The following is a 22,099-nucleotide window of genomic DNA, read 5'->3' as shown; positions in this document are numbered from 1 at the left end:
GTTTGAGTGTTGGGCCATGACTCTGGAGACCAGTGTTCGATTCCCCCCTCAGCCATGAAACTCACTGTGTGACCTCAGGCAAGACACATGTTCTCAGTCTCTGGGGAAAGCAATGGCAAATCTCCTCTGAACAAATCTTGCCAGGAAAATCCTATGATTGGTTCGCCTTAGGATTGCCATAAGTAAGAAACAACTTAAAGGCACACAGCAACAATAATGGGGGAGTAACACAGGCTGCTTGGGAATAGGGAGTGGGGAGGGGGAGAGGGGAAAGGAGGAGATTGACTCCATGCGGCTGCCCAATGGCAGGACAGCGGTATAGTGTCACTATTCCACCTATGGAGTAATGGGGTGGCACTAGCTGCGATTGGCTGCTTATTGACGGGTTTTCCCGTCAGTGAAAAGATGTCCTCTAAAAACACTTCAGAATACAACAGCAATGGATCAAAGGTGAAATTGTACAATAGGTATTGCCAGAGGCGCTATTCTCTTGCTAATATTGCAGTTTAAAACCCATGTGTGATAAGATCTTGTAATAAAGTTGTTTGAAGGATATGTCCAGCTTACCTCAGTTTTTAAAGTGTTGTTGTTTAATAAGTTCCATGTTGTACTGAGACAGTTTAGGCCCAGGCTGCACAGATGACAGCCTGGAGAACCAGGTAGTCCCTAAGAAGGCCTTAAGGCTCTCAGGGTTTGATTTCATATATGCTGCTGGGACAGAGGAGGTGGCAATAAGGCTCTTTGCTCCTGCCTCCCAGTGAAGGAGTCATTGGCATGTGTGTATGCTGTGCTTATGCGCATGTGTGTAGCCCCCAACCTCTGAGCCAGCATCTCATATCATCTTGAGGGACTGAAAAAAGGCTATACACTCCTGCCTCAGTGCACTGCTTAAGCACTGAGCTGCAACAACAGATGAGAAGGGAAATGCCCTGGAAGCTGTTTCTTAGAAAGGGATTTTTTTTCCAGAGAGCAATGGAAAGAGAATGAGGTGGGAAACTGAACATGGAAAGAGGGAGCACCATGGAATATATGTGGGAGGGGAAAAAGGAAACATATCATCATGCTATTTATATTACCTGCTAGGAAATGATAATGTTCAAAACCACAATACTGTTCATTTCTTAACTGTGCATCTGATCTCATGAACTGATGATGTTTTGCTTGCTCCTCCAGTGTGTGGCTAAGCTCACTCCAGTGAGTCACCTGGAGCTATTTTTTTCTACAGGCAATCGTTCAGCAGTGTACTCATTCTCTCTATTTCTGGTGGCACACTTTGCTCTCGGTTGTATAAGCTGATTGGTGGGAACAGAGGAGGCAGGCTTTCTTCACCTGTTGTGTTCCCTTCCATCTATCTTTTCACCTTCCCCTTTTAAATTGCAAATTCTCTCAGTGCAAAGTTGCTACTAGTTACAGAGCTAGTCAAAGCACTATTTGCTCCGTTTTGCATGCGTGGTGTTTTTCTTGTAAAATTACTTTAGTATTATGGCTCATCTCAGCACATCACCGAAGTGGGATTTTTGCAACTGAATACATGTATAAATATACAATGCTGCACTTATTTTCAGCCCACTGCGGGTTTTGGGATTTGACACAAGTCCTGCTAAATGGACTGAATGTGAGCTAGACCACTGGCATCAAAGATCCACTGCTAAGACACTTCGGATACACTGGTATAGACACTCTGCTGGAAGAAAAAGCCAAACAGGAAGCTGTGGGTGAACAGGGCAGGGGTACATTTTTGTGATATCCTATAATCCCCAGATAGAGCATTTTTCAGAAGGGCAGAATGTTAATTTGAGGTCCCTGCCGCTGCCTCCTTTTCCGTAATGTTTGTGGAGCTCAAGTTCTTGGGATTCTGAAATACATTATTTGAGAACAATGCAGTAGTGCCAATATTGATGTGGTCCCCTCTATGAATGAAGATTTCTTCATATGTGAAACCTGGGGTATTTGCCTCTGCATCTCCCCCCCCCCCCTTTAAGGCCCTGTCTCTGTACCATGGCTGTGTCCATTGATGGCAAACTTTGCCCCAATCCTGGAGTGCTGGCAATGAATGTCTTTCCCACTGGTTTCTTATTGAATTGAGTAGGCATTCAAAACATTTAAGCCCACTGGCTCTCACAAGACTATGACTCCACTTTAAGTGCAGGGCTCCATCATGTAGAATTCTGGGATTTGCAGTTGAAGGGGTGCTCTTTAAAAGCCAGGGAGCTCCTCTAGTGCCTCTGACCAAACTACAAGTCCCAGGATTCCACAGGAGGTAGACATGGCAGCTAAAGTGGAAGCATGGTGCTATAACAATGTCCTGTATCTGCAAGTGTCATGCTTCCTAGCATATGGGGTAACTCAGCATCCCCTCATGGCACATCACCACCAGTCTATAAACCCCAAATAGGTACATGATGACTGTGTGTAACATGAAATGGTCCCATGACTTTACACATCATACGTATGTGCCAAACATCTCCAAACTGGTGGCTTCCATATGTTTTGGAATACAATTCTTGTCACATCCTAGGCCAAAGGTTAGTGGTGATAAAGACTGTAAGCTCCATATATGGGAGGTGTGTAGTTGGGGGAGGCTGGTGTGTACAGTCTGGCCTGTCATGCCCTTGGAAATGATTTCATGTGCCAGTCCCACTGCCTCTATGTGGAAAATGCAAGTGGTTGTGGCTTGTGGGTGCATTTGGAAATTCCCTAATTCAGAGATGACAGGGGGTCCCAGGTTTGGATAACATTAGTGGGATTAGTTTGCAGCTCTTGCCAAGGTCCCCCCACCTTCCCAGGCCCCTTGATCCCCATCTCAGGGGGGCCAGCAATGCTACTGGACCTCCAAAACCCACATCCTTTTCTTGCTTAGCTGAGCAATCCCCCTCAGCATCCCACCAGGGACCCAGGGTGACCAGATGCCCTCACTGCAAAGGAGGACATGGCACTGTAAAAATGTAGGATGCCGGGGGGGGGGGAATTGTAGGACACGCCCCAATAAAAAACCCTGCAAACCCTCATAGAGAACTATCAATGCATGCTCCTGAGCCAGGCTTTTGCAGATTCTTCCCGGGCAGAAGGTTGAAATGGAGCCAGGACAATCCAAGCCGGGTCCAAAGGGTTTTTTTTCCTGCAGTGCAGATGCAGTCTTCCAAAATGGAGGGCCTTTTGGGCTTCCTCCTGGGCAGAAGGTGGGAATGGAGGACAGGTCCTCCTGGGCGAGGAGGAGGAGGAGGAGGAGGTTCCTGCTGTGGCTGAGCCCCCCTCCTTCCCTGCTGGTTGCTGCAGTGTTTTGGGGAGGGCTCTAAGATGGCGTGGCTAGTCTTGCCGCTGCTTCCTCCCGGCGGGTCAGCACTGGAACAGCTCCTTCCCTGCCTCCTTCCCTTCAAGCCGAGTGGCTCCCGCTCTCTCTCTGCAGCCCGCCTGCCTCGCACTCTTCCAGGGCTTGCCTCCCCCTTCACCCCTTTGAGTCTGGGAGCAGCTCCCTCCCTCTCCCCCCTTCTGCAAGGCCCTCCTCCATTCCTTGCTCAGGGGCAATGGCTGGAGCCTCTGGGGCTTCTGTTGCTCTAGTCTGTTCGATTGATTTGTTCATCTGCAGCCCCGAATGGCAGCGGCAGCCAAGGAGGAGGGCTGCTGGCACTTGAGGGAAGACTAAAGAAGGACCCTCCACACCCCCTCAGCCCCAGACCCAGACCCAGGGCCCAGAGGACCCCCCCCCACAGCCACAACAGCCCAAGGACCCTCTGCCTCCCCTCCCCACACACCCATCCGGACCCAGAGCGAAAGGGGCTCTCCCCTCCCCCCCAGAGAGAGAGAGAGAGAGAGAGAGAGAGAGAGAGAGAGAGAGAGAGAGAGAGAGAGAGAGAGAGAGAGAGCCTTCCTCCCTCTTGGCCCTCCTCCTCCTCCTCCTCCTCCTTCTCCTCGGCGGAGGCTGGAGCCCAGGGCCCCGGGGCAGGGGCGGGATGGGGAGCCTGAGCTGATGGAGGAAGAGGAGGAGGAGCTGCGCCAGCCCTGAGCCCCTTCGCCGCCCGGGAAGCGCCCAGCCAGGGCAGCAGCAGCAGCAGCAGGCAGCCAGGCAGGGAGCGAGCGAGCGAGCGAGCGAAGGAGGGCGGGAGGGCGAGGGCTGCTTGGCCCCCTTCCCCCGCCGATGCGGGCCCTCCGGGGCTGGCCCCTGGGGAGTCGGGGGCCCCTGGAGCGCCCCCCTGCCTAGCCCCCGCCCGCCCGCCCGCCTGCCTCCTCCTCCTCCTCCTGCCCGGAGCCCCTTCCCTGCCTCCCTGCCGCCGGGGGGATGGGGGCCCATCCCTGGGCGCTGCTGCTGCTGCTGCTGCTGGCCATGTCGGCTTCCTTTTTCAACCCCAGCTTTGCCTTCAGTTCGCACTTCGATCCCGGTGAGTTGCGTTGCTTGCTGCCGCTTCCTTGGGAAAACGAGGAATGGTTTCTCTTATTCCTGGATTTTATTTCGCCCTCCTCCTCCTCTTCCTCCTCCTTTCCCTCCTTGGACTGGGATCTTCCCCTTCCCTTCTTTCCCCCCTCAGCTGCCCCTCTGCTGCGTCCGCACTGCAGAAATAACCCGGTTCCACCTTGCCAGAAGGCTGCGGAAGGAGTGGGAGCACTTGGCTGCTGGGGCTTTTCGGATGGGAAATAAGGCGGCTTGACCCGCCAACTGCCATGTCTCAATGCTGTGGGATCCTAGGGTTTGTAGCTTTGTGGGCTATTTAGCCTTCTCTGTCTGAAAAGCACGGCTCCCAGAATTCCATAGCATGGAGCCAGGGCAGTTCAAAGGGGGTAGAGGGGTCCAACTGGATTAGCTCTGCAGTGAGGCTGCAGCCTGAGTTTGGATAGCTTCTTGCTCCCGGTGCCCCTGTTCCCTGCCCCCCCGGCCCCAAAGGAGCCCCAGCCTTTGCTGCATTGACTTGGCAGGTTGCTGAGCCCAGGCGAACCCTGTCCCAAACGCGCAGCCCTTGGAGCCCTCCAGCAGACACAGGCGCCCAGGCTGCCTTGCTTTGGGACGGGGGGGAACTAGACTCCTGCAAAGTGACATCACCCTCTCCCGGCTGGGGGCATGGCAGAACCCTCCTGGGCTTTTCGGCCAGGAGAGAATGAGACCAGGTACACAGGACCCTTCTTAGGGGTATGTATAATGCGCCCCATCCTCTGACGAGGAATACCTGGCATGCACCTAAGATCAGTTACAGAGGCCGCTCGCTTAACTGTGAGTTTTGAGACTGGAGGGAATCAGTGCGCAAAAGGATCTTTGAGCACCTTTGAGAGCAACTGTGAGTGCTTTTGGTTCCTTCTTCCCACCTGGAAAGTTGCCTTTCCAAAGGAGCATGAGATTGTGTCATGGCAGCAGCGCATCAAGGTGGCGTTGAGCAAGGCCAAGCCCTGGGTCTTTCTCTGTGATGGGTGTCATTCCCAATCAAGTCCCCTTTGTGACAAGTGATGGATTTGGCCCTAAAAGCCTTTGTGGGGGCAATGGCTGGCCCTTGACTTGTGGAGGGGGCAGCAGGTTGTCTAGCTGAGAAGGCAGAATTGTGGTACCCATTTCAGCCTCTTTTCCTGGTCCCCTCCCCCAGTCAGAAATCCTGACAGATAGAGACCCAACCACTGTGTTGACATCTCAGTTTGTTCCTGGCGTGATTTTACATCTGCTGTTCTGCTTCTGCTCTGATGGTGAGGATAGCTTTCTTGCTTTTCTGCCCCTCACCCCCCATTGCTTTATGTGTTCCCTGTTCCTTATTGGCAAGCTGCTGGAAGACTGGCTCTGTCAGCTGGAATGAAACGTGCGTTTGTCTTGAATACCTCTAAATGTCACTATTGTGATCTCTACTTGAATAGTTTTGTGGGGGAGGGGGCACCTGGCCTGGTCTTTCCTGATGAAAGGGCTTTTGGCTCAGTTTTCCAGATTCCACTGCAGTTGGATCTGGCAGGCCTGGGATGATGATGTCTTCAGTCCAGTTATGGGCTGACGGTTCTCAAAACATATTATACAGATTAAGAAAATATGGGGGGGGGGGGGTTGCAGGGAGGAGGAGATCATAAAGAAATGAAACTTTATTCTTAGTAAATGCATGCATTTGGTTTCCTCTGGCTGCTCTGGTCCTTTTCTTTTGCTCTATGCAGTCTTTGGCAAAGGGTGGTGAAGTGGTAACTAGCTGAATTACAGTTCAGGCCTATGCGAACACTCAGGTCCCTCACACTGGCATGAAGGAGGTATAGTTATATAAGTGCCTATTTTGCTCCTTTTGTGTTAGATCTGTGCATGCCGAAAATAAAGATTTTCCCTCACTTGCTTATGTGTGTTGCTGTTGCAGGGCATGGTCTGACCTTGCTTTCTCCCAATCTAGCCATAGGCAGCGCTTGAAGGGGAGGAGGGAGAGAAGAGGATATTACTGCATTTTCATGTTCTTTGTAAAGACCTGTATTTTCTTTGTCAAGCTCCCTTTCCTAAAAGCAGTGTAGACATTTCAGTGTTCATAAGTGCAAAGGTATGTACGCTGGAGAAAAATTACCATCATATGCCTCCACAAGGTTATCTTCATTCGCCTCTCAAGGAAAAAAAACAACGTAGTCTATGGATAGCATCCTGAAAACACCAGGTTTGGTGCAGCCAGAAAAATAGTAAATACTGCTAGAGAGTGTTAGGGAAGGAATCTGTGTTGTTGCTGTGTGACATAATACAGAAAGGAACAGAATGTCTTCATATTAATTCCTTGATGTGATGTATGTTTACTTCTTGCATAATACAAAGAAGCCTGGATGCTTGACTTAAAAAAATAAAACTGGGAAGGGTATGATAGGGAGATCCTCCTTGGTTTTCTTTATGAGAAAGTACAATAAAGATTTTGTTTATTCGTAGAGGAATGGTAGGGAAGATAGATTAAAGCGTATAATGTAAAGCGTCAGTTGAAGAGTAGAGGAAATGGGAACAGTTGTTTTTATTTAATTCTAGAACAAAACAGAACTCAAAGAAGTTAACCCAGAGCATTTTAAATCTCTACAAAAATGGCTCTGTATTGCCAGCATGGTATAGTGCTTTGATTGTTGGACTCTGGAGAGCAGGGTTCAAATCTTCATGGAAACTCACTGGGTGACCTTGGGCAAGTTCATACTCTCTCAGCCTCCGAGGAAGGCAAAGGCAAGCCCCCTCTGAACAAATCTTGCCAAGAAAACCCTTTAAGATCATCATATATGGGAAAGAACACAGCAGCAACAACAACAAACATCTCTCAACTATCAGAAATGGTAAATGGCCAAGATCAGTCAGCATGAACACATTCCATCAGGTTGCTTTTACATTAGCCTTGTACCAGTGTGAGCTGACTTGTACCACAAGTGAGCTGACTTGCATGATCTTCACTATGTTCTGGGGTTGACTGTAATATTAGTTCTGTACACATTTGCTCCAGTGCCATGAGATATACATTGCCCTATCAGTGCAGTAAATTTCCTGATACACGTGGTTTCCACTGGTCATCCCATTCTACACTATTTTACATTTTAGGCAGGTTGGGTAGGGAACAGGATGGCATGTGTACTTTTTAATGAAATTTTTCATAGGGAAATGTGATGGATGAGTTATGCTCATCTTCACTGTGTGATGAGTTGCCCTATTAGGATTTGAAAATGCATTGCCTTAGTCTTCAGAAGGGCTAGTGACTCCTCCTTCTCTCTCTCTCTCTCTCTTGCCTGTGCCCCAGGCCCATGTGTTTGGGATTGCTTGCTTGAGTCATTTGAAGCTGTTTGCTCTGCACTGTTGCTTCTCTCTGATGATAGCACATTGTGTCAAGATTAGATGAACTGATTGGGAAGAAGTGGTGGATGACAATTGCTGCAGTGTGTGGACTGATATCCCTAATGCCAAGGCGGGGTTTGGACTAGCTGACTTTTTAGAATTGCACTAGAGTACATACAGTATGTTGCAATAATATTGGTCTTCTCTTTGAGAAGTGCTGGTGATATTGAGGGAGTGTTGTTGCTAGTGCTAGCACCTGATTTCCTATAATTTTGTCCTACATGCACTGCTGACACTATTTCTTATGAAGAACTGTGGCTGGCTTACCAAAAGACATCTAGTGAGTTCATAGCTGAGATTGGTTGAGGGAACTTTCTGGCTTATAGCCAGAATTTGGAAGTTTAACAGTCCCATCGTATCCATAGGGGATATGTTCCAACACCTCCAGTGGATATTTGAAACCATGGATAGTACTGAACCTTATACCAATAATGTTTTTGGACCTTGATTGACTGCGTGTAATGGAAATGCAAAGACCAAAGTAACAGATTGGGGGGGGGGGGGGGGAGACTAGTCCAAAACACACTGCAGAAATAATCCAGTTTGGGACTGCCTTAACTGCCATGTCTCAGTGCTAGGGAATTCTGGTAATTGTAGTTTATTGTGGCACCAGAGCTCCCTGAGATTGGTTGAGGGGACTTTCTGACTCACAAAACTACCATTCCCTTAATTCCCTAGCCTTGAGCCAGGGCAGTTAAAGTGGTCTCAGACTGGACTATTTCTGCAGTGTGTTTTGGACATATGTGATATTTTCAGATTGTGGCTGACCATGGGTAACTCAAACCATGGAAAGTGAAACTACAGATGAGAATGGACTACTGTACCACATTACACAGAACATTACCTCATATTTGTTAGTTTGGAGGGGGGGAATAACAAGGTTCCACTTGCAAAGCAGTACAACAGCTGATAACAATGTTATTGCTGACTTTTCTTGTTACTATGGGTGGTCAAAAATGCTTTTGAAGAGCATTTTGAGTGTTTTTGCCCCCAAATGCCCACCCACCTAGCTTCCTTCCTTCCTTCCTTCCTTCTTCCTTCCTTCCTTCCTTCCTTCCTTCCTTCCTTCCTTCCTTCCTTCCTTCCATATATTCCCCCCAAAGAATGACATATAAAAATTAGGAAAGCAACTAGTAAAGTTATAAGTAAAAAACGAATCCACAAAACAAAATAATACTTATTAACCAAGGGGGAAGTTATGAAGTAAGTAATAGTAACTAATGATTCCTCACTTCTGCATTCTGCTTATATTTGAGATTCTTAACTCTTGATAGCAGAAGACTGTCAAACTAATGGAATGTGGCAAAACAAACAGACTTTTGGCCTGAGTGTCAGAAGGGGTTAATAATTGCTCAAGGTCTTCATAGTCCCTAAGCAGCTAGAGATTGATATTGGGTTCTCACAATCACACTCTACTGTCCCACAATCCAGGAGGAAGGGCAGGAGATGATGATCCTGCTTTTGCCTTGTGGTGGAGAGATCCCTATGTAAGTTTGCCTTGTGAATGCTTTAACATGTGCTGTGATTCTAGGTCAGCTAGTACAAGTTTATCAGGCCTCAGAAAACAAGCTGGCCCAGTTTCTAAAAGCCTGGAGCCAGGCAGTATGAGATCGCATTCAGAAGAATTGGGGGGAGTGCATTTGGTTTTGTTACAGGAGGTCTGAAACAAATAACCAGAGAAGAGGATAGATGGAAAACTGTATTTTAAAAATGAATGAAAAGACATTATGTACTGTTGGATTAATGCGCTGGTTGTATTAGTTCAAGAGTATATGAATGTTCTTGAGTTGTTACTAGTTAATGCTAATATTCAGGGTTCAGCTTCCTGGGAACTTTATGAGATTATCAGTCCCTTGAGTCTCCTGATCCTGCTGATTTTGTTTTCTGTTCTCACAGCCATTTCACTTACTTTTTCCAAATAAGTAAGGAATAATATTAAATAATGACAGAGTGCCTCTATGCAGTCCTATGAATTAGGCCTCACAGGAAGAAAGGAGGTGAATGGGTGGTGGTGATGATGGTGGTGGTGATGATGATGATGGAGCTGCTCAGGGAGGCAAGTTGTGTGCATTTTAAGTAATGTTGTGTTAACTACCCTTAGTCCTTATGAGGAAGGGTGCTGTATAAATCAAATAATTATTTTTCAAGCACTTGATGTGGCTTGCTGCTGCATCCCCTGCATCAGATAAATTGGGTCACAACTCCTTACCAATGGCAATTTATTGTAGTCTCTAATAATTGCATCCTGTGTATTATTGTAGGTCAGGGATGGGAACCATGCAGCTCTCTAGACTTTGTGGGACTGCAAACCCTGAACATTCCTCACTATTGGCTAAGTTGGCCAGAGTGGTTGGGAGTTCTGGCTCATTAACATCTGGAGAGCAGAATGATTCCCACCCCTCTGGTAAATATTAAATTATACAGGGAAAATATTATCTTGTAGATCTTGTGGAGGTCTACAAGGTAAATCTTACAAGGAGGAAAAACAGTATGCAGACAGTCCTGCCTGATTCCAAACGTCAGTTAAGAGTCTAGGAGTAGAATTAAGATCTCCAGTCCACACAGACAGTCCAGAAGAAATAATGGCCAATGGCAGCAGAGGCTGCTGATGGATAATATAGTTACTTCATGGTTCCCTTTGCTTCAAAGAGATCAAAGCTACATTATAAATCACTCACCATGTAATGGTGGAAAGTCCTTTGAGAGAGCAGCTGGTTTGACCAGAATCTTGAAGTATAATTGTTGACACGAATAAAGCTTCAGATGACAGGTGCTCAGCCCTTGATGGTTCATCATTGTGGTTTTCATTTACTTGTTGCAGGACTGGTGGCTTTGCTCACTGTGGCCCGAAACCCCAGCTGTAATCTTTGCAAACAACATTAGGATGGGCAAATTGTAGTCCAAGGTGGTAAGCCAAGTAAAATATGAATCCCATTTTGAGAGGAGATTTGTTTTCCTACTTGAAGACAGCTTTGTTGTGTATTGCAGCTGCCTTGTGTATGTTGTGAGTCAACATACCAATCCTGAAGGGAAAACGACTTTATTTGTGTGCATGTGTGTGTGCATGTGAATATGTATAAGGCTGATTTAGTTCTGGGTTTTTTTCCTTCCAGGAAGAGGAGCAGTACTCATTCCTCTTAGGGCTCTAGGTGAATTTTGGGTTGTCATGGAAGACATTTGACCATCTATGATTTGGCAGAGGCCAACGTTTGTCAAATAGTTCCTTGATGTCACTGTATAGGTAGCAACTTATATTGTTCATTTTGTTATAGTGGGGGTAAGCAACCTAATACTTTATTAAAATAGATTTAAACAAGTTATAATATTAAAGCACAGTTCAGTTAGAGGTGTTTAAAAGCAACTGTATTTTAAATCTGATTAATTCTATTTAGTAGTAGGTACAATTTCTGTTTAAATTTCTTTTATAGTGAGGTAGGAGAGCAAACAACAACAACAAACTTCAAGAAATCATTTTGGGTAACTTCTGTGCCATTTTATTCCCAGTTCTCTAATAGTCACAGACCTAAATTCAGTTGCTAGTCCCAGTCATTTACTGAACGATAAACCAACAGTCATGTATATGCCATTAATCCAGTGGGTCTTCTGTAGTTTGCACTGCTAATTGGGTTTAGGTTGTAGAGTCCAGAAGACAGGGGACATGGATGTTTTCATTCCACCTTGCACTTTTGTAGGAGTTGAGATCCATATAGATAAAATGATGTGTTTATACATAAGATTAGGTAATCCAGTTTATTCCATCCAAGTCTTACTTTCATGGTGCCCTGACTGAGACTACACCAATGAAATTTTTGTCCCAAAATGATGTGTTGGCAGTGACATTTTAAAAGGAGGGACACTTCAGTGAAATGGAAAGTAAACTACAGCAGTAAATTTATCATAAATCTAGTCTAGCAAGTGGAATATACAAATTTGGTCTAGCTCTCTGCTGAGATGCATTAATTAAATGTGATACAGTGGATCCTTGTTATACGCTGGGGTTTGGTTCCAAGATCCCCCGTGTATAACAAAATCCGTGTATGCTCAAGTCCCATTAAGTATAATGACATAGCAAAATGGTGTCCCTAATAAAAAATGGAACATCAAGGTAAATTTAGACTTTTTTGGAACATTTTCAAACCGTGTATGCTTAAATCCGTGTATAAAAAATCCGTGTATAAGAAGGGCCGACTGTAGTTTGCTTATTTATTTTCTTTTTTTATTGAAAGCTAGACAATTCAGCATATAGTAACACAACAAACAATAGTAATCATTTATTATAATAGCAAACCATCTAATAAAATGAAATAACATAAAACGTGAAGGTACCAGTGCCTGGCATAAAACATCTAGGGGTAGCCGTGTTGGCCATATAGCAAATCCTATAACATCCAAACAATGACACCTTTATTGGGCCAACCAAAATGCACAATTACATGTTGCAAGCTTTTGAAGTTATACTGGCTCCTTCATCAGGCAAACAGGAGAAAGAAAATTGAAGATATTAGTCATAAGCCTTCATTTTCTGTTTCTGGTTATAGTTAGAAGCCTGTGGCTTCACAAAGAAAGGGGACATGCTGGATTCCAAGAAAACATCTTCCTTGAATTGCAAATGGACACTAAATCTTGACTTTGAAAATCTTCCAGTGACCACATGGCCAAAGGGAGAGGTGCCAGCCCGCAGATAGCCCTCCCTACCATCTGAACTAAGACCAGAAACAGAAAATGCAGGCCTATCACTAACATCTTCAGTTTCTTTATCCTGTTTGCCTGATGAAGAAGCAAGTGTGACTTTGAAAGCTTGCAACATGTAATTGTGCATTTTGGTTGGCCCCATAAAGGTATCATTGTTTGGATGTTATAGGATTTGGCATAAAACATGTACAAGAGAAGATTCATCAAGCAGCTACATAAGATGAGGCTTTCATGACGGAGAATCATTGGTATTATAATAGACAATAAACAGATACCAAATTTATTTAAAGGTTGTGTCTTGCATGACCCCTTTTATTAATTTTATTTGATGTGTTAACTTATCAGATAACATTATACACCAAACCTTGTCAAGCCAGTTTTATTTATTAATTAATGAGCACAAGGCAGGATGCAGAATTTGTGCCAGTTGTCTTTTGCAGGCATATAATTTTGCTGCTAATAATAATAATAATAATAATAATAATAATAATTTTTACTTATATTTCCCACTTCTCCCTTCGTATCGAAGCGGGATTACAGCAATAAAAACATTATAAAATACATAGACAATACAAAATACATCAATCAGAAATAAAAAGAGAAGAGTTGTTACAGTATTGCTCGCGGTCGTAAAAATCGAGTCATCATATTTAGATGTTCAAAATCAGATTAGAGGAGATCTGTTGGATAAGCCCACCGGAAGAGATCCGTCTTCAATGCCCTCTTGAAGGCTTCCAAAGAAGGTGTAAGACGGATCTCTTCCAGTAAGTTGTTCCATAGTCTAGGGGTCATTGCAGAAAATGTTTTACAAGAGGTGGTTTTCAACCTGGTTTTGGGGTGTTCTAATATTTTTGTGCCAGATGTCCTGAGAGTGCGGGGCAGATTATGTAGGGAGAGGCGTTCCTTTAAGTAACTCAGGCCCAGGCCATGTAGGGCTTTATAGGTAATAACTGACACTTGTTCATGCAGTAATCATCCTGCCATGTGTAGCTGACTCACACAGAATATCAGAATATAGCACAGTGGATATATCATTCAGTGATATATCCTGTGAAACAAGGTGGGAGGCTCACAGTCAAACAATCATTTAAATCACCAGGATAGCTTTGAACCATAATAGAATTATATTTTATGGCTTACTGACATAATATACTGTAAACAAAATTGAAATAATATGTTCTATTAGCCTCAAGGTACAGAATCAAGAAGAAATTTAGAAATGCGTCCTTAAAAATCATATTAACTTTTTAAGAAAGTCATACAAGATTGTTGGGCTGAATAAGATGGTATCGGGTTGTTGAATTTAATTGCTAGACCACTCTCCCTCAAGATCAAGATCAAAATACAGTGTATTGAAGATTAGTTTGCAATGGTGCTTTTGACATCCTTTCTTTTTGTTGCAAAGCAGCACCACATATGAAATTTGAAAAGCCTCTGGGAGTGTCATTCTATGTTAGTTCCATCCAGAAGTTGGAATAGTCCATTAGCCATCTGAATACAGCCCCAGTTGGTTGGAGGTGAGGGAGGAAGGACAGGACTTGGAAAGCACAGACAGCCTTCTTTACCTGCTGCTCATATAGGTTGAGTCAAAATTATCTCTAGAAAAAACTGTAATACTTCCACATCCAAAATTGTCCACATGGGTGGCTGAGATAGTGGTCCCTTTCGTTTCTGATGGTTCAATGTACCCAAATTTGTTTCATGCACAAAATTATTTAAAATATTATTTATACAATTACCTTTAGGCTATGTGTACAAGGTGTATATGAAACAAAAATGAATTTCATGTTTAAATATCCCAACTCAAAGATATCTTATAATGTATATGCAAATATCCCAAAATCGGGAAAAAATCTGAAAAATCCAAAATAATAAATAAATAAATAATTTTTAAATTTCTATCCCGCTTTTTGCCAGGCAATCAAAGCGACGTACAACAGGTTAAAATACATCCATATATACATAATATCCCCACTTAAAACAAGATTAAACAATGTAAGATTAAAAACTAAGAGCTAAATAAAAATCATCATAGGCAGAGTTCGCTGGATGGAAAGTCTTATTTGTGGCCAAGCATTTTATTCCGGGAAGGCTTGCTGGAAGAGATCCGTCTTAATGGCTTTTTTAAAGCTCTCTAGATTGGTAATTTGACGGATCTCGTCCAGCAGGCCATTCCATAAATTGGGAGCGGCTGCAGAGAATGTCCTCTGGGAGGTCGCCATCAACCTGGTCTTTAAGGGCTGTAATAAATTCCTCCCAGAGGACCTGAGTACGAGGCGGATTATATGGAAGCAGGCTATCTCTTAGATAGGTTGGGCCCAAGCCATGTAGGGCTTTAAAGGTGATAACCAACACCTTGTACTGTGCCCGGAAACTAATTGGCAGCCAGTGGAGTGACTTCAGTATTGGTGTTATATGGTCACTCCTTGCTGTTCCTGTGACTAACCTGGCTGCCATATTCTGTACTAACTGGAGTTTCCGGACTAGGCACAAGGGTAGCCCCATGTAGAGCGCATTGCAAAAATCAAGTCTTGAGGTTACCAGCGCATGTACTACAGTTTCGAGGTCACCCTGTTCCAGGAAAGGGCGCAGCTGGCGTATCAGCCGAAGCTGATAGCAGACGCTCCTGATCGTCATGTTCACCTGATTCCTCATCTGAAGCGACGGATCAAGAAGCACCCCCAGACTGCGAACACAGTCCTTCGAGGAGAGCGTGAGCCCCTCTAGGACTGGAGGTTGCAGCCCAATCCCTGGTTTGGGGGCCCCTACCATAAGTACCTCCGTTTTGTCTGGATTCAACTTGAGCTTGTTTTCCCTCATCCAATCCATTACTGCCTGAAGACACTGGTTGAGGAGAGGGATGCCATCTGTCATTGTCGCTGATGACCGGGACATGGAGAAATATATTTGGGTGTCATCAGCATATTGATAACACCCGGCCCCATATCCACGGATGATTTTTTCCAGCGGCTTCATATAGATGTTAAATAGCATCGGGGACAGGATGGCGCCTTGAGGGACACCACAATTAAGCTCTATTTTTGAAGAGCGACTGTCCCCAAGCATCACCCTCTGGAAGGAGCTGAACCACTGCAAAACACTTCCAGTCCCAAGCATTTCAGATGAGAGAGGTGTGTGTTGGTGGAATTTATGTCTCTGCAAACAACTTTGTCAGGATTGATTTATCACTTATGAGCTGTTTTGCCTCTGATTTCAGGAAGGATTGCCATCCATTTTTTTAAAGTGTAGAATTTTTGTAGTGGAATTTTCCTTACTGTAAATTGAATATACCTGGAATGTTAGGTAAAGGTTGGGTAAACTTATTTTTAATCTACTTATAAGCATATGAACATAGCATACAGATTTGAGATGGCCTATGCTTGTCACAGCAGAGAATGTGTATTCTGGTTAGTTTGTTAGTTTTAGACCTAATTAGTTTAATGGTATCACACAATAACAACAACAAACAGAAAATAAAAGGGTTTATGAGTGTGATTAGTGTTCAAGTTCAAAAGCTAAGGTGAATAAGGTGAATAAATTGTTTAGTGAATTGTTCTCATTTATAGACCTGTTTCATTAATATTCTTAAAACTTATGCTATCTAATTAAAATTTATAAAGAAGTTAATTTCATGGTTTTTGATAATGTGTTTATGTAATTAGCATTAAGTATCAACCAGTTGGTAATTAGAGTATTTATTTTCTTAAAAGAAAGACTAACAGCAATAAAATACCATTCTAATAAACTCAGTTCTTTAAATGAGAAGACCTGAAAATGCTGATCATTATCTGAATGCTTGATTGATCAAATGTGGCCTGCTAACCAAATCTCTTTTGACTGATCAAATGACGAGCATAGGTCAACTCTGCTGCTTCTTCATCCCCATACCATATATCTTTTGAAATTAAAAACAAAACAAAACAAAACAAAAAAACCTCAACATATTCCCTGAAGATTGATGTAAACCTGAAGTAGGACTACACATATGTTGCTGAATCAGATTCCTTGCACATATCTGTTCTGCATCACTGGGTATTTAAGGAAAATGTTGTAATAATGTCCATGGCTTAATTCATATGTGAGGTTTGGTAATTTACACCCAAACTCAGGAGCATTTGGGAATTTAGCAGCAGGCAGAACACTAAAGTGAGGACTTATTTGTTCTTCCTCAACCCATAGTGGACTTGAAAGTGGATGGTGCAGAAAGGGTATGTGTCAGGTAGTATTTCCAGATGGGGAAATTGCTTGACTGGCAGGAGGTTTATGAAGCCCATCTGAAATGGCATTCTCTTGACCTTTTAACAATTAAGGGTGGCTGAGAAATTCTCAGCCAACATCAAAACCATTTTCTGTTCCACTTCAGCTGAGAACCTGTCAGTATCCACTTCTGTATAATGTGTTCCAGGGAATCTAGATTTTACTAATATTAGCTCATAAGGAGCTCCATAATGCATGTGTGAAACCAGTCATCTTCTCCTAGAAAAGGAGATATGGATGACTGTTGTTCTTCTATTGGTACAGTTAGCTTTCCTTATCCATGAATTATTTATCCACAGATTCAAGCATCCACTGCTTGAAAATATTTTTAAAATATATAAATTCCAAAAAACAACCCTTGATTTTACCATTTTATATAAGGCATTTTTATGTAATGGTCTTTTACTATGCCATTGTGTTTACGGTGACTTGAACATCCATGGATTTTGGTATCCATGAGGGCTTCTGGAACCAAACCCTAGGGCCTAGCAGATACCAAGGGCCTACTATATTGGCTTGATTTTGATCATTTTGGCTCCCCTCAGTACTGTCATTATGTTACAATTCTTTTTCCCCAAGATATAAAGAGGAAGTGTGCATATACACTTTCATCTGGTCTGAAGTAAAGCCAAGAAAATGCATGCTTGGATGAAAGCCATCTTCTCCATCCAATTATGGGGAATTTTTTTGGGGTTCTGAAGTAATTTGCAAACCCTCATCTAACCTTATATTAGACTCATCTAGAAGCAGACTGGGATGTTATCAATTTATAGTGGGAATGAACTGAAGGTTAGCTTGCTGTGAAATTCTGTGTGAAGCAAGGTACAGTATGTGTATTTGAAGCCTGGATTTTATTAGAAATTTATTTTAAATTTCTCAGTTCATTTATGAATCCTGAAAGACACTGAAATGGGGCTTCTCCATTATGAAAAGTAAATGTCCTTCCTTTTGGTCACCAGCATATGAATTTGGCATGTGAAAGAGCCAAGTGTGTAGTGGTTTGAGTGTTGGACTATGACTCTGGAGAGCAAGGTTTCCTTCTCAGCTTGGCCATGAAAACCCATCGGGTGACCTTGGGCAAGTCATACCCTCTCAGCCTCAGAGTATGGCAATGGCAAACCTCCTCTGAACAGATATTGCCAAGAAAATCCCATGATAGGTTTGCCTTAGGGATGCCAAAAGTTGGAAATGATTTGAAGGCACACACCAACAACAAAGGGAGGCAATATCTTCACCATGACCTTTGGTTGCTTTGGAGACAAACCTAGTTCTCACCTTTTAAATCTGGCATGTTTTGATTTGGAAATGATGTTCCTGAGCCCTTGATGGAAAGAGGTTTTTTTAAATTGATGGGAAAGATTACTTTTCTACTTCAGTAATGATGGTCACAGTCCTTGACAGAAAGGTTTATACCACTGAAGGGCTGTGCAGTTTTACTGTCCAGTAAAAATAATTAAACAAAGGCAATAACTGAAACAGGTTCCAAGGTGACTGATACAAAACAAAAGGATGTTTTCGTTTGGCAAGGAAAAGCAGTAAGAGGAAAACGGTGAACAAGACATCTACCTTCACTCGAAACAGGTTTCTGCAACAAGTAATAAAGCAGTCAACTTGTATTTAGAATTACCACCAAAAATTTGCAGGGGGAAAGAAAGGACAGATACAGATCTGCTAAAAACAATTCTGCTAATTTTGATTTTGGAGACAGCATTTTCCTATATCTATGTCTATAACATGATAGGCAAATTTTCTGGCACAATGTCAATTTAGGCAAAGCATAGTCTATATGTTACATGCAGACCCCATGACCATTTTCAGGCCCAGGAAAGCTCTCATTAACCCCCCCTCCTAAAAAAAACCCCAACACCCTTGACATCCGGTTTACTTAAGAAAAGTGTTTCCTGGAGCTAAAACAGTCTGTGGAGGAAGAGGACAAAAAGATCATGAAATTGTTCCCAGAGACTGAGGGGGCATTTTGATATATTTGAAATATATTTGAAACCCTGGAAGTACACTATCAGTCAGAGCAGAAAGGGAGTCCTTTCACATAATTAAAACAATGTATTTCACTTTGACTGCCATGGCATCAACCTAAGGAATCCTGAGGTTTGGCAAGTGAGGGAGGGGTCTTTAGGGTCCTCAGCCAAAGAGCTCCTCTGGTGCCCCTGAACAAACTACAAAGTCCAGAATCCCACAGATACAGCCATGGCAAAGTTAAAATAGAATCATTGTGCTATGTGAAAGGGGCCAGCACTGAATTTGATGGCCAAAGAGTTTGACATGGTATGAGGCAGCTTATAAGGTAATTAGAAAGAGAGCACCTTCAGTCTCGCATCTGTGATCATTTGAAAATGCTTCCATGTTCTCCAGTAGCCTTGGCTAATGCTTAGCATAATGCTGCTTGTAGGTGTCATTTGTTCAGGAGAGGGATTGATAAAACTGTTCCTATGCAGCTGTTATAGATAGGCTGAGAAAGGTTCCTTCACTCCTGAATGTAAAAACCCCTTTCATGAAGCCCAAGTTATTATCAGACTGGATGAACACGGATCCCTTAAGCAATTTAGTTTCTATACAGGCACATTAACTGTTTGCCAAGCACATAGCATGTTGATGATCATATATTGTATGGTGCCACGGGTTTTGGAAGCACTTGGACAAATATCAGCTGCATCTCATCCCACAGAGTTTTGCTGAATAGTTGTGTGGTTTGTACTAAGAATAAACTCGTTTGTGTGTTTTGGAGTTTTGAAGTTGCACACAAAGAGTAGAACTTTCAGGCTTGCTCCTCTCTAGTGTCACTTTTCTCATGTGCAAAGTGACAAGACTGAAGAGACATTCCTGTTTTTTCCAGAGTGAAACTACAAGCTGCTGATTAATGGGGTCAATAATTTATTTAATGTATTTGCATCCCATCTTTCTTCCATGCAATCCATCATGACAGTTATACAGTAGGTTTCACAAGCAGTCCCTCATCTGAGCATTAACCATGCTTAGACCTTCTCAGCTTAATCAAACTTGCTGTCCCCTTTGTCACTGAGTAGAGAGCCTCTGCAGAACCTCAGAGCTCAAGTTTCTGCCCCCATGTACATCATGGCAACTTTTCCTAGCAAGGAGAAGAATATAGTGTGGTGCATAATGACTTAAGTTCTTGTTTGCTGATGGACCCAGCATTTTTAAAGTTCAGCATCTGCTTTGGTTTAATGCTCTATAAATAACCTTTTGCTCATTGTTGTGTCAATCCTCTTAGAGGGAGACAATAATTTGAACATTAGGGCGTAAGTAAGGCATTGATTAAGTCAGAAAAGGTTTGGAGCAATGTGGTTGATATATGTCAGGTAGCTGCTTTGGGTGTATCAAGTATCAAATACATTCTTCACAAGTGGAGACTTGAATATGAGCCAAAAATAGTTGGCAGTACTTCTGCCTTACCGGACATTCTGTGCTCTTCTTGCAGTAGAGGTTTTCTATCTATAAAATTGTTACCACTTGGATACATGGATTGATATTGGGGGAAGTGACAGTCCAGTATCTGGAGGGCCAAACAATCCTCACAGAATCTAATCTCACTAGCTGTTAGTTTTTTGCATTAACAAATGAGCATGGTGCCTGAAATACATGCATGCCTTTGGAAACTGTCAAGTAGTATTTTTCAGCGAACACACTTTTAGTATCTTATTATGGCAGCTTAAGTTCCAAAATGGAGAGTTCCAAGAGATTAAAATGTGCTTTGGTCCACATTTTTTAAAATTGATTCCTGTCCCTCCTTTCTCCTGAAACTGGGAATCAAGGTGGCTCAAAAACAGGGACAGAAGGAGACATAGTACTGTGTTGGTACAGAATTAAAAGAATTATAATATTGAACACAGTTGAAATGTAATACCTTTTAAGGGAAAAAACATAGTACTGCTTTTTGTGCATTGTAAGCACTCTCTTTGTGAGAGAGGTCTTGAGGTTTAAAATGTTTTTAATGGTTTGAGAAGTTGAAGTATAGTGGGCCCTTGGTATCCTCTAGCATTTGGTTTCAGGACCCTCTGTGGATACCAAAATCCGTGAATGCTCAAGTCCCTTTATATACAATGGTATAGGAAAATTGTGTCCCTTATATAAAATGGCAAATGCTTTTTGGAATTTATATTTTTAAAAATATTTTCAAGCCATGGATGCATCAACCTGTGGATAAAGAATCTATGGATATGGAGCGCCACCTGTAATTATATGAGCAGATGGGAGTGAAGAGCAGTGATTTTTATGAATTTTGAAGAGCCTCTATAAAAATAAGTGCATAGATTTGCTATGTATTCATGACAATTCTATCAGGGTTTCTTTCTCTGATATGGAGAGTATTGCTGTTCCTTTTGCAGAGTAGAAGAATGGCATTTTCAACCAGACTTGTGCAGTGCACCTCCCTTCTTGGACTTTGTGTGATTCCACCATTAGCAGTTCTTTTTAAAAGCGTTGGAGGTTTTCTTTTGAAAAATTTAGTCTGCCTTTCATTAAATGGTGCCCTGCAGATATTTAGTACTACTCATTTGATAGGCAATATGTATCCATTTTAAAAGTGATGCTTTTATATTTATATTGTCTTTTTACATGTTGTTTTATTTCTTGCCTCTAGAAGCCCCGAAAGGTAGTCTAGGAGTCTGCTCACAGAATAAACACATATTGTACTTACAGACATAAAATCAAGGGTTCTGGGTTTGTTCTCCAAACATGAATTTCCTCTTGAGAAAAAAAGAGGAAAGTCTAGTTCTTTAAATAGAGAATATTTGAACATGACTGTAGAAAGGTATGTACTCTTGTGAATATAACTAGCGAAGAATATGATCACTGTCTGATCCTGGTCGTCCATTTTATGTACCCAGATACCGTAGCTCAGACACAAACATCAGCTTAAGTGTCAAAATAAAAGACAAAAGTAAGACGGATAGGGAAACCTGCTGTGACCCGAGTTGGAAAAATTACTTCTTTGGACTGCAGTTCCCAGAATTCAGGCAGGTTGGGGGTTGTAGTCCAAATAATAACTTTCCCATGCGCTGCTCCTGACAGCTTCTCCAGAGCTTGTTATCAGTCAGTCATCTTTTATTTTGGAAGAGATATTACTTTTATCCCAATTCATAGCATTGGCTGTATCCTACCTGCTAATAAATGGAAAAGCTTTCTGTAGCAATCAGTGGTAGAGATAGAGTGAAGGAAATGTGGGGTGACTAGCAACTTGAATAGTAATTGCTCTTCTGTTCCTTATATAGCAATCACTGGCCTCACCCTCCCTGATGCAAAGTAGGCCAGGTCTTTGCATGTTTGTAACCTTCTCCTGGCCTCTGGTCTTTGAGGTCTTTTCTAGTGTTATCATGGTGGAACAAGAAATAC

The 22,099-nt window shown here is 42.9% G+C and overlaps 1 protein-coding gene across 7 annotated transcripts in view; it reads left to right on the top strand.

Annotated features, from left to right (window-relative positions):
* Nucleotides 1-4,253: 4,253 nt before the first annotated feature.
* Nucleotides 4,254-22,099, top strand: part of LMTK1 (lemur tail kinase 1) — a 225,955-nt gene continuing 208,109 nt past the window's right edge. For all 7 annotated transcript variants that reach the window (XR_016282411.1, XR_016282412.1, XM_089539420.1 and 4 more), the window contains exon 1: nucleotides 4,254-4,376. Coding sequence is in view for 5 of the 7 variants with exons in the window: in XM_089539420.1 (XP_089395546.1) it covers nucleotides 4,277-4,376 (100 nt within the window). In the remaining 2 variants the exon portion in view is untranslated. The remainder of the gene's footprint in view (nucleotides 4,377-22,099) is intronic.

Source organism: Sceloporus occidentalis, unplaced genomic scaffold (genome assembly GCF_023333645.1).
Source record: "Sceloporus occidentalis isolate IW3139 unplaced genomic scaffold, rSceOcc1.0.p SCAF_1, whole genome shotgun sequence".
Taxonomy (NCBI): domain Eukaryota; kingdom Metazoa; phylum Chordata; class Lepidosauria; order Squamata; family Phrynosomatidae; genus Sceloporus; species Sceloporus occidentalis.
This window is presented reverse-complemented; position numbering and strand designations above follow the sequence as displayed.